At 41.5% G+C, this 13,343-nt stretch overlaps 1 protein-coding gene across 1 annotated transcript in view; it reads right to left on the bottom strand.

The window, feature by feature from the left end:
• Positions 1 to 7,656: 7,656 nt before the first annotated feature.
• Positions 7,657 to 13,343, bottom strand: part of PDCD5 (programmed cell death 5) — a 70,368-nt gene continuing 64,681 nt past the window's right edge. Inside the window, exons 5-6 of the mRNA XM_069217664.1 lie at positions 9,617 to 9,688; positions 7,657 to 8,348 (exon numbers count right to left, since the gene is read on the bottom strand). Coding sequence (XP_069073765.1) covers positions 8,307 to 8,348; positions 9,617 to 9,688 — 114 coding nt within the window. The 3' untranslated portion in view covers positions 7,657 to 8,306. The remainder of the gene's footprint in view (positions 8,349 to 9,616; positions 9,689 to 13,343) is intronic.

Here is a 13,343-nt window from a genome sequence, read left to right as displayed (position 1 = left end):
AATGTGTGCTGCGATATAGGCCTTTCTCATGGATTGGAGTCTTGTTGGACCAGGAGGGTAGCCCAAAGAACTACCCTCATAGTGGTGGAAGGTTACTGCCTTCACCAGCTGGTAAGCTGCACTAGTGCAATAGTGGCAGCATAACGCGTATATCAGTAGTAGGGAAGAGGCTTTTTTTTTTTTTTTTGACCTGCGTCACTGAAAAGAGGCCTACAGGCTCACTCGTTTTAAAGTTATACTGCTGTGTGCTTAACTCACCCTTGGCCAACATCCGTTTGTTGTGAACTGCTGCACTGAGGTGGTGTACCTGCACTGGGTGTATTGGTGCCTGGGAAGGGTACAATACAGGGATAATGCAGTACGGAGCAGTGAGTGCATGGTGAATGCATGTGCCAGGAGTGGTACAGTACATGAAGGACACAGTAGTGGGCAGGGCATGCATAATGTTTAATATACGTGTGCCTATGAGTGGTACAGTAAGCATGCAGTGAAGTGCAGTATGGGTATGCTGTATACATGTACTAGGGATATGGGTACCTGTGAATGGTACAATACATGGCAGACTCTGGGTTCCTTTTTTTTTTTTTTTTGGAGTCCCAAACCTGCCTGGTAAAACATGAGGACATAGAGCCCCCAAATTGTCATTCTGCTGAGCAGTCAGATGGGCTGTGTGAGTAGGGGAAGCTCTGCAGGACTTCTGCATGTGACCAAGCCTGGGGGAGAAGGCTGGCTAGTCTCGCAGCTGGGTGAGGGGACATCACCTATGGAATCCAAGACCACCTGCCCTGGAGAAGCAGTGCCTGCCTGTTGCCAAGACCCGTTTTCCCTGTGAGGAAGAGGAAAGCGCTGGAGTGACTGAGGTCAAGTGCAAAGCCCTTTAGAGTGGACTCCCTTTACGAGGTGTGAGGTGATGGCTGCTGCACCAATCAGGTTGTTGCACGTATGTAGGACAAAGTCGGCAACCCTTGTTTGTCAGAGGAGGGCCGCCGTGGATTGAGCAATGTGCAGGGCTGTGCTGATCAGGCCCTGCATAATGAGAAGCAGTGACCCAGTATGCCAGGAGGGGCTTCCCTGAGTAGACTGCATGCATCAGGGAGCTGCAGCCTATGTACAGTAGTGGGCCGCCAACAAGAACTTTACTGTACTGATCGGGCCCAAGCCTGTGAGTATATGGTAACCCCCATATGCTAGAGGAGATCAACAGGACCAGGAAGTCATGTGACCTGGCCAAGAATTGTTATCAGAGTGAGACCGCTGTGGGACACTGCACACCTGCCCGGAATGAAGGAATCACACCAGGATCTCTTCCCCCCACCCCCCCAATCTCTCTCCTTCTCTCTCTCACACCTTCAGTGGTTGCTTTGGAGGCATGACTGAGTTTGGGCCAGTCGAGGAACTTGCTGCTAGTTAGCGCTGCATTTCTGGTAAACTGTTGACTTTAAAATAGAGTCATAGTGGACTCTTTGGTCTCCGATTACTAGTGGGACTTACCCTGGACATTGCCTACAGTGAATGGGGAATTACTGCTAGAAGCAAGAAGTGGGGACTGTGTAGTTTGTAAATATCAAATTTTTTTTCCTCTGTGTTATTAGCCGAAGAAATGAAGTACTTCTTTGTTTTCATAAAAATGAGTATTTGACTGGAGAAAGGTTTACTTCTGTGTTCCTTTTGAGTTGTGAGCCTGTGTTCACCCCTCCTCCTCCCCAAATCCACGGAGTGCCTTGGACTGCTTGACCACATTACTACTGAGAATCAAGCACAGAAGGGGTACTTGGGACAATTTCTCAGGATCCATAATATGTTGGCCCTGGGACATCAGGAGAAAAAGACTCCTCTCCTCTGACAGTTTTGTGGGTCTGAGTAGCTGTATGAGTGGTTGTGTGAGTGGGTATGTGACTAAGTATGAGAGTGGTTTTATGGCTCTGTGTGGGTGGGTATGAGAGCAGGTCTGTGATTGGGTGTATTTATTTATTTTAATTGGAGTCTAGATCAATGTATCTGTCCCAGATTCACATGGGGCCACACTGAGCAACACTGGGTCTCCGTGGATTCTTGCGCATCCTGCCTCCCCCCTCCTCCCCAAAAAAATTGGTGGGCAATTTGTGGTCTATGAGGGGTCTCTCAGAGACCACTCCATCAGTCCCATGGGGTCAGGAGTCCTCTATCCTGAACCACTATATCTATTTTAATCTTACTCCCGCCCTTGTCCAAAACAAACAAATGGAGGCAGTACCTTTCATGTCAGGTTGCGCCAGCCAATCATGGCATTGCTAGTGGCGTGTGGATATGCTTCTCTAGATATACATAAATATTGTTCTTTAATAACTCAAAATATACTCATTGCAAAAGCTTTTCAACAGGTTAACTGTGTACTCCTACAACTCAGCCAGCTCAAACTCCATGGCTCCACTTATAGAACCAGCCAGAGATGGGATGTATTAAAAATGTAAAGCTGGAAAAACTGCAGAAGAAAAAAAAAATATGAAATGGTCATTAAATGTGGGTAGGTAGTGAACACATAGCTATTGTATGGCACTGCACAAATGCAAGTCTTATCCTTACTGTTGATAGCCAATGTTAAAAATTGGGTCTCTAGTTGGCAGATATATTCACCCTGTCCAAGTAGGGACCACAATCCTAGTCAGGGTAAGTCACAACACAAGCTAAATTATCCTGTGATCACCTTCCGGTAGCTTGGCACAGAGCAGGCACGCTTAATTTAGAAGGCAATGTGTAAAGTATTTGTGCACTAACTCAAAGTAACACAGCGAAAACACCACAAAAAGTGCTCCACACCAGTGTAGGAAAATAGGTAATATTTACCTGAAAACAATAAGATCACAATGACAAAAATACAATGTGCACAAGTCAAGGTATCGCTTTTTAAAAGTTTAGATGAGTCTTGAATCCATAAGAATCAGTGGTTGTATCATTTTAACACACAGTACCTGGGATACGCCAAAAATAAAGATGCAGAGGGCCACAGAAGAGGTGACGCATTGGAAAATAAAGAGATGCGTGGATTCTTTCCTCACAGGCAAGGTGATGCATCGATTTCCAGGTGTGCAGCCTTGGCTCCTTACAGTGGTGTGGGGAGAATCTGATGCCCAGGGCCTATGCGTGGAAAATCCAAAACAGCTTCAAAGAGTGGATTTGAAGTGCACCAGTTCCCCTTTCAACCCAGTTCTGTCTGCCAGGAGATCTTTAGGGGTGGGGGTAATAAGGCCTTTGTGTTGGGTCAGGCCCCTAGCCTTTGAAGTATATGTGAGAGCTCCTTGACCATTCCTACTCAGGAAGACCCATCAGTATTCAGATGCAGCTGAGTGTCCTGTGTTTATGGCTGTCTGGGTGGAATACACAAGGGGATCTGTCAACCAGCACAGACCAGTCGTGGATAAGAGACAGGCTGTAAGGCACAAAGAGCAGCAGGTGCAGAGAAATGCCTACTTTATAAAATGGCATTTCTAAAATAGTAATTGTAAATCTAACTTCACCAGTAAGCAGGATTTCTCTCTACCATTCCAGCCATACCAAACATGACAAGGCCACTCCTTTCAGACCAGAAATGACCACTTAGAAGTATATACAGGAATTTCCAATGCTGGCCTGTGAGAGGAGCAGCCTTCACAAAAGTCACTTTGGGAGTTTTTCACTACTAGCACATGTAAAACATACAAGTACATGCCTTCCCTTTTACTTACATCAAACCCTGCCTTATGGGCTACCTAGGGCCAACTTTAGGGGTGACATATGTAATAAAAAGGTGAGTTTAAGGCTTTGCAAGTAGATTTAAATGCCAAGTCAAAGTGGCAGTGAAACTGCACATAGGACCTGCAATGGCAGGCATGAGACATGGTTAAGGGGCTACTTATATGGGTGACACAATCAGTGCTGCAGACCTACTAATAGCATTTAATTTACAGACCCTGGGCACATGTAGTGCACTTTACTAGGGACTTACAAACGATTGAAATACGCCATTTGGGTATGAGCCAATGTTACCATGTTTTAGGGAGAGAGAGAGCACATGCACTTCGGCACTAGTTAGCAGTGGTAAAGTGCCAAGGTTCCTAAGGCCAACAAAAACAAGGTCAGAAAAAGAGGAGGAAGGCAAAACGTTTGGTGCAACACTTCAGCGAGCGTCATTTTCCAACAACCTCTATCTTGACAAATCACTCCAAATCTTTCCAGACAGCAGCTGAAGTGAGTGGCAAACTAGTTTTGAAAAATTTGTGAAGAGTCAAACTTCAAAGTTATTAGCAAAAAAAAAAAAAAAATCTACATATTTTCTTATGGAAACTAGGTCCAAACTATACCTACTTGCAATCACCATGGTTGGGGGAAGGAGGGGTATGTGGATGTGTGTGTATAATATATATCAGGGTTAATCTTTCTAATTGAATATTTGCAGGCAGTTTCAAAGCTCACATATATTTCACAGAAAACCGGTCCATCTGTGAATTATCTCCCGTAATACACTGTGGAATTCATTCGCAGTATATTTAGCTTCCCTAATTAAAAGGTAAACACAGCATTTGGTCTTTCTTTCAGTACTAGAAAAAAACTGCTGTCCTAATGCAAGTGCTGCTCCTGGACCTTTAATCTGAACACCTGACAAGCTCACCCTTGCAGGCCCTGCCTTGATGCACCCATATTTCAATAAATACTTCCCAGTGGGTGAAAATAAACATTGTATAAGCAGAACACCCTCAGCAAAAGTGACTGTACCACATTGCACTTTATTTTCTTTTTTTCATATATGTCTTGCTAAACCTACTCTGTACTGGCAATGTACTACATGAGAAAGCACACTTTAGAATACATGTTTTTAACTTCCTTGCAATGCGCTTTGCCTTTAAAAGTTAACTTATAATGGTACAAGTAGTTGCATAAAATACATTTTAAATATTGGCACGTTACCCTCAACAAAAACACTCATTTTTCAAAATATAAACAGACATATCTACAGTCACAATCAATGAATACTAAACAGAAGAAGTCCAAATGTTCCAAATCTTTCTAAACTGTTCTAAAATCAATGAATCAGGTACACATTAAACAAAAATACATAATGAGCACAGTAGAACGTGGACCTGTATTGCCATTTCTAGGTTCCAGTGACATATATACATCTTGTGGTTTATATGTCATGAGAACCCCCTCAGTGCCAATATAGGCTAATATTACAGTTCCAGTCACACACACGTCAGCAGCACCCACTGTATACTTATGGTGGTTAAGTTACCATTGAAAAGATGGTTTCTGGTTTGATTATTGCCTTGCCACTGTTTCACGAATCTGCAAAAAAATCTTCCAATTAAATAGCACACGTGACTAAGTTTGGGCATGTCAAGCTTTGTGGAGATTTGTCGATTGAGTGGAGGCGGCGGCAGGGAGTGGGTGAGAGTTAAACATTCCAGGAAACTTTGTTCTCCAATGCACCAAACACCTGATGAAAATAAGCTTTATCTGATTCCTTGTGTTATAGAAGTTTGCAGGGCAGCTGTCCATGCGGTGCCTGTTATGTGCGTCCGCTGCCAATGTTTCATGAGTTCTGTGTGTGTCTGAAGATTTTGGTCCATATTTATACTTTTTTAGTGCCGCGTTTGCACCGCTTTTTGACAATTGTATTTTGCAAGTTTGCATAAAAAAATGGCACAAATGCGGCGCTAAAAAATAATAAATATGGGCCTTTATTTGTACTACACCAGCCTTACACCTGTATTCCTGAGGCTTGCACCACTGTTGTCTGCACTGTTGTTCTTCTACACTCAGAAAAACTGTATTTTTATTACTGCTGCCTACGTTTCGTTTTTCTAAAGAGCAGTTGCAATGCTGTTACTTGTGTTGTAGCTGCTCAGTTTTTGACAGCGGATTCTACAGCACTTGTTCTGTTTGTTTTAGTTAGGCATGCACAGCTGATGACAGGGAGTCCCAATGTCGAGTGCTGCATTACAGCACAACTGAACACATGCTGGAGTTAGCTAATACCCAGTCCTTGTACATAGAGTAGTGTTTGAATCGTTTTGGCATTTCAGATGTCACTAATATCCTGCATTAATTACCCCCCAGTCAATAGACTAAAACAGCTACATGTTGAATAGCCTACCAATGGTGTTCACAGTCAAGCTCATGTTACGTAATGAGAGGACATGGCATAATATGGCACAAAACACTACTGATAGCTTTGCTTTTGGTTACCCAAATAGCATGCAGCCTTCTAAAAAAAATCATGAAAAAATGTTCTGTCATAGCCCAGCTCTCGAGTGGAGGAGTCCTACCGTTACGGGTGCGCAGATGATGGCTGGCAGCAAAGTGAGCCAGATCGGGGTGGTGACTTTTGATGCTGTTGTAGGTGTCTCCCAATGGGCTCTGAGTAGAGTTAAAATGATGGGAAGCCAAATGGATTACTTGGAGACTCTACAGCTGATGGTGACCTTCTGAGACCTGTAGGTGCCCATGTAAACAAAGTGAGGTTGGCTGGATAGGTAGGAGGCGATGCAGTGAAGGACATTATCAAAGAATCCCATTTTAGGCTTCAGTACGTGGATGAGAGCAGGATGATTTTATATATATACACCCCCCCCCCCCCCCCCCCATTAATAGAGTTCCAATCTTCAAGGCATAAACTGGTTGGTTTCTGTGCTTCTAATATAATATTGGTGCACTGAGCTACCTTAATTTTAATTCATGACGTTACAAAGTGGCTTTGCTTCACTGTATAAAGTCAGTGCTCTACTTAAGACGAGAATGCACCAATCAATCGAACTCCACCAAGATTTGACTTGGAACATAGTTTTATTACTCACCTTTCCCATATGATTCTCTTAGTTATGTTGAACGTGTGCACGTATGGTTTTGCTGCCATGCAATGCTAACACATGGTTTAAATCCATCCTGGAAGAACATACCTATGGGCAGGAGAATGCCCTCCCTCACCTGCAGGGTCACATTGAGAGTATCACAGTCATACCGACCACTTATTAACATCTACATAAAATCAGTGATGGACCCGATATGCTCTCACGTGCCCAAACTCGAACCTTAGTTGGATGAAACCTAGATAAAGCTAAGAGTTATTTACCTTTCCAGGTAAGTTGAAACTATAAAATCAATTGCCGCAAAAGTTGAGGAATGGATGGGGACAACAGGCTCAAATGAAATCATTCCAAAACTATATTTCTGGTCAAGGGTCCAGCACACCACTTAAAAAAAAACCACACACCTGACACTGTGTGTGCTTTTACCCTTCCCCTCCTGCCGCCCCCTCCCAATCAAGCCCACATATTGTTTTGTTGAACAGGTTACCACCAAACCAGACTCAATCCCATCACTTGCCTACAAATAAATTTAAATGGCTCCAACTCTAAAGAGAAGATGAAGAGAGTTGGATTACTTAAGAGTACAATATATGGGCAATTGAAAGAACAGTTATGTAATAAATTCTCAGGCTACTTGAGTGCACGGTCTGTTTTACCCACTTCTATTTGTTACCTTTGTTAAAAGGAAATCCTACTACATTTTCTTATTTGATACATTGTTTTGCACAGGTTTTCAACAAAAACTGTAAACAGGGATTTGCAGTTTAGCTCATAACAATTGTGGAAATAGTAGTAGACTAAAAATACTGAAATCAAAAAACTGGAGTCAAAACTGTATTGTGCTTGAACACAGTCATGGTTTGCTTTTTAATAATTTCTACATTGCCAATCCCAGACGGCTACCTTATGTTGGGTCAGTACCTGTAAACGTTTCAGAAAAGCACTTTTTTTTTATTATAACGTTAAAGTAAAGGCTTAATATGAAATTAAAGTGGACAGCGTAAATCTAAAAGCAATATCAGAAAACTGTGGAGTGATACTAGGTATCCGCAATCTAGAGAAAAAAAAAGAAATGTTTGTCGAATAGCAAATCGGTGTATTAGGAGGGAGCTATACAGCATAGTTTGTTGGGAGCAAAAACCAACAGAGTGCAGTGTGCCTGTCTCAGATACCCGACTAGACCGAGCTTTGTAGACCTCCACCTGAAAGATGCAACTTTTTAAAAGCTACAACTTTTTAAAAGCTACACATTGTAAACAAGGCTCCTCCAGCAGGCCTCTGTGCACAGTTTTACAAACAAAAATGACTACCCCATTTAATAAAACTCCTCTCTTCCAGAAGTATCACACAGAGGTCTGGTGACATGGGGCTTTTTGTCCACAAACGCATGCACTGAGTAAAACACATCGTCCCAATATTGTCTTCCGTTTTCTGCTTGTCCACCTCCCTTAGTTCCCAAAGACAAATTTGCAGAAAATTAATCTCTCAATCATCTTCATCAGAATCCATGACTTTTCTTCTGTTAAACTAAAGAAATGAAAAAAAAAATAAACATCATGGGTAAAAGCAGACAAGCTTAAATAATAGTGCAATTAGTCCTTCACCGCAATTTGTGCATGTGGATAACAAAAATATGAAGCTTTAATTTAAAAAAAAAGTATCACAACTGAAATATTGTTTTTACATCTTAAACCAGTTGTTGATGCCCTGCCTTCATAAAACACTGGCAGTGTCTTATGAATCCATCACTTTGGAACCTCTCCTGATTTGCACATAGAGCTGTATAGTTACTTAAAGCATTTACCATCAGTGGTCACTTAATGGAAAATAAAATATCGAGATAACAAAACTAATACCACATTCATAACAATGTTGTTTCTATTAACATACCTGAAAACATTAGGCAGAAAGATCAACAGCATGAGACTAGTCGATGTCAATAATTTTGTACATGATTTTAGGTTGTTCTTGTCTGTTGAAGAAACTGTCCGCCTTTTGCCAAGGCTCTTATAAAATTATAACCATTAGGCATGTGGTTGTACCTTGTACCACATAGTAAAAGAGGATAAGAATCTCCCCCCCCCCCCCCCCCCAAAACAAAGGATAGACAGTGAGCTCATCACACTTATTCCATTCCAAATGAAAAACAGCTCTACCAAATCCCATTTTGCGCACCTACCATTTTGTGATGCAGTCCTAAACATAAACTGCAATTTGCTAGACAAGGGGTCCATAGAATAACACTGAAGGTTTTGTTTCACTTCCTTTTATATAAGTGCATTTTCTTATTTGATACATTGATTTTCAGTGTATAGAATTTCCACTCTCTACACCTCTTGACGTAAAGTTGGCCTGTAGCCTGAAACAAGGAACTTCAATGAGGAAAGTTCAAATACCCACCTTCTATGTTTTCTATGTTTCCTGGTTGAGAAGGTTTTGCCATGCTAACAATCTGAGTTTTTGCCCACATCTAACCCCATATTACCTTGCTAAGATGCTGACATCCGACTGACCCGACTTACCACAGATGTGTGAAAAGCTGCAGAGTCCATGCATAGCCTCAACAGAATCAAAAGAAACTCACATCCTACAAAAAGTCACTCAAAATCAAAGAAAAGTTTCAGATCAGTTTAGTTAGGGCAAAATATATCAGGTATGGTGAAGTTCATATCAAAATGTAAAGACAACTGCAAAACGTGACAGTGCCATTACAGGGCCACCAAACAAACAATTTCTGTGTTGATCATGGCGATATAACTAGCCAACGTTTAAAATGTTAATATGTTAACACGTACTTTCACTGTTGTCTTCTTGTCTGTTTGCTGGCTGACTTTCTCCAAAATTTCTATCAATCCTTGTTCAGATATCTATGAGAGAACAGAAAGCTGTATATTTAAGACAGTAAATTTTGTTCCAACAACATAACTAAGTTTACTTCACGTACTGTCAAACAAATACAAATCTCAGTTTGAGACAAAACATTTCTCAAGCCTCGACTGATTCACAATCCAAACAATAACACACAATAATCAAATGTGGAGGAAATGGGTAAGGTGTACGACCAGCCATGGGTGCTGGAAGCAGGAGTGCTGCAGCACACCCAAAATAACCGTGCTGGAATTTCGAAGGTAAATGAGCAAAAAGATGGCTGTAAATTATATTTTTAAATTGTCACATTTGCTGTGCATGAGGAGACGTAGAGCAACTTTCAGACTGTATTCTGATAAATTGCTGCTTATTCTTTTAACATAGAAATTGACGTTTACTATTCGTTCCCTGACTACAAAATCCTCTCACTTGGCAAAGTGAATTATGTGACAATCTTGTTGGTGTGAAAGGAAAGGCTACAGAATGTCATTTTCCCCCACCCAACAAAATTTAAATACATATGAATGAAATGTACAAATATTTCAAAATATATCAGTAATTAGGAAGGCACAAATGAAGCACATTTTTGTAGTTCTGAAGAGCGAAGAAAAACAAGATTTTAATAGGATCAAAGCAAATCAAGACAGTTTACTAGGTGATTTGCAAATGCTAACAAATATTTTCTGACACCCATTTTCCACTCTATCATTTGTGCTATATAGTTATATAAGTAAAACTGTATGCTTTTTCAAATGTATTAGCCATTTCAATGGAGATTGTGCTGTCTGTAAATGACAGAGCCACCACACTATGTTCTAATAATATATATTGCATTCTACACCTTTAACACTCTCTTGCGGAATGGGCATGGCTCATTCACTACACTTGTTTTTGTGTGATTTTTCACAATCCCTATGAATTCACCCATGTAACATTGATGGCAGCCCCCGCACTCTGAAAACTGTTTCAGCACCACTACAAACAGTAGTAAAATCCCAGGTGGTGGTACTTTGTGGTCTGTGGTCCAATAGAGATTTTATTTCAACATAACAGTTGTACTCATTCATTGTACTGATATGGTTGCAATACCACCTTTTCAGGTAAATGAAGCTTGCAACTCTGAATTTCAAGTAATTCTCTCCGATGTGCCCAATTCATAGGGGGTAAGCATGCCAGGCAGGTGACCATCGGTTCGAGAGGCCTTTCTTCTAGACCAGGAAAGCTCATAAATGTGGCTGAAACAAATGTCTGTGGTCTCCAAGATAGTCCAACTCCACACCAATCACATGGCTCTACAGGAAACACGTTAAGCGGTCCTTAAAGACCCTTTTGAGTTACACCACCGTCATTTGATGACTTCACAAAAACACAGAAAGCACAAAGACTATGTTTTAATCTGTGTCAGGAGTCATCACACTTTCAAATGTTGATCGAATCCCAATGAACCTATATGTGTAACACCAGTTATCTACAATAGTAACTTCATTCAATTTACAGCTACGGATTATTTACAACTATGGTCTCTCTTAGAGAATTGACTACTCACCATTGAGGAGGTCTTACCAAGCATCATAAATGCATATGCACCAAGTCTGATTTAGAGAACAGCCATTATTTTGGGTTACACATACCACTTTTTTAAAAATATATCTTTATTGGCATTTGAGGTCACTGCAATAATAGCACAGTACAAGAAGTATTTCTGTGATGTAATGTAAATATCCAGTTTGCATGCAAAGCTTTCAGTGGGTTCAATCAGTAATTATCTGTGTCCAATCAAGGACCAGTGTTTTTGTCATCACAGTGGATCGCAGTGCTAGTAATGTCAGTCTCTGGGCGAGCACACTGTGTCGAAGTGTGTGTGTGTGTGTGTGTGTGTGTGTGTGGAAGCCCGATCTTTTTCAGGCGGTGGCTTCTCATTTCTGCACATTTAACCTTCACCGACTGGATTAGTTGTAGGATGAATTCAATCATTAGTCAATGCCAACTTAGCAAGCAAGTAACCTACTGGAACAGTGAACTATCAACTAAGGGAAACTTAAAGGAAACTAACAGATATAGCAAAAAGGGGGGGGGGGGGTTCTCTGGGTGGGTAGGAGTGTGTGGGTATGAGTGGCCAATCCCATTTTGCAGCTGGCAACTTCTATATAGAAGAAACATGAGGAATAAAGATGCCTCATGCACCAAGAGGCCAGGACGATCTTTAGATCTAAACAGTAGAAATTGTATAAGGACGCTCAATAGATACCTGCTCCTCTTCGGCAATGTGGCCCTGATGGTGACAAGGAGGGACGCAATACAAAAATGAGGAAGCAGATGGGGTCAGACAAGGCAGCAGTGAGAGGCTAACATGAACTGGTGCGTGAGGGCAGAAGCACAGATATAGATCGCACAGGATGCCCCAACAAATGTACTCAAGTGTGGGGGTTGTGGTAGGGAATAGAAGAAGTTCTATCGGAAGACGAGTGCAAAGAGAGGGCTAACGATTGAGGCGGGACACAAGAGTCGAGATTGGTACTACAGACCTGCTTATAGTACACATTGTGGCTGGACCTTGGGAAGTGACCTCAAGGGTCTGTCTGTCGGTTGAAGTGCCACCATGTGGGGGAGGATGGAGGGGAAGATACCATTTGTATATGGGTTTATTGGTTGTACTAACACTGAATAAAGGGAAATAAAAAAACCAAAAAACTACTTGTTCAAAGACTGGTGGTACCACAGAATCCACCCCGATACCTGTAATGGCAATGATCGTGTTACTCCATATAATAACAAATCACTAAATACTGAAGAACTCCAACAATTTATTTAAATAACATTGTTTGAGGGCAAATAACCAGAAAAGCCTGTCTAAGTGAAGTTATGTGATAAATTATCATTGTTGTGTTTATGCACTTCCAACCAATTATTCCTTCAACAATAATCAATGAAGTAAGACAATAAAGGTGCCAGGGTACAAGTTTCTTCTAGGTGATCTCTCCTGTGGCCTATTCGACGGTTGGATTTTTACAAATGTATTCGCCCTCATCTGCATATCATCAATATTTTCGAACTCACAAAAAAGTGGTGTAGCTATTCAGTCATGGGCAACACCGGCATAGAGAGCGCTGATAAGTCCGGTCCTGTCGTTCACAAATGAAATGTGGGTCAAAACAACTTTTGAGCTATCATGAGATAAACCCTTAGAGACTAACTAGATGTAGGGAATGAAATTCGACTAAGGCCTTACTTAGAGTACTGTCTGCTAAACCATGTCTGCCAGGTTGGCAGAGACCATACCTTCGCCACGCCCCGGCCATTACCTCCGTATATTGAAAAGAACCACACACACTTTATTTTTTCTAGTTCCTCACCACTGGATTTTTCCTGGTGGTGACTGACAGGAAAAAAAAATACACTAAACAGTCCTCCATAAATACCGTGGGAGTGTAATAACCTTTCTCTTACAGCCCCTACTCCGTTGGAGGAAGCTTTCCACTGACTGTTGAGCAGAAAAAGGAGGTGGGTTTGTCCACACCCAAGAACTCCTATTGTTTCAGCCGTGAACAATGAGATCACTGATAAAGGGAGTGAAGGAACCTTGAATATTTATTCCACTTTTCAGAATTGTGTTTTATTCTAGGGACATTTGACACTCCTCCACAGCGGTTCCCA

The sequence above is a fragment of the Pleurodeles waltl genome, chromosome 12, assembly GCF_031143425.1.
Source record: "Pleurodeles waltl isolate 20211129_DDA chromosome 12, aPleWal1.hap1.20221129, whole genome shotgun sequence".
NCBI classification, from domain to species: Eukaryota; Metazoa; Chordata; class Amphibia; order Caudata; family Salamandridae; genus Pleurodeles; species Pleurodeles waltl.
This window is presented reverse-complemented; position numbering and strand designations above follow the sequence as displayed.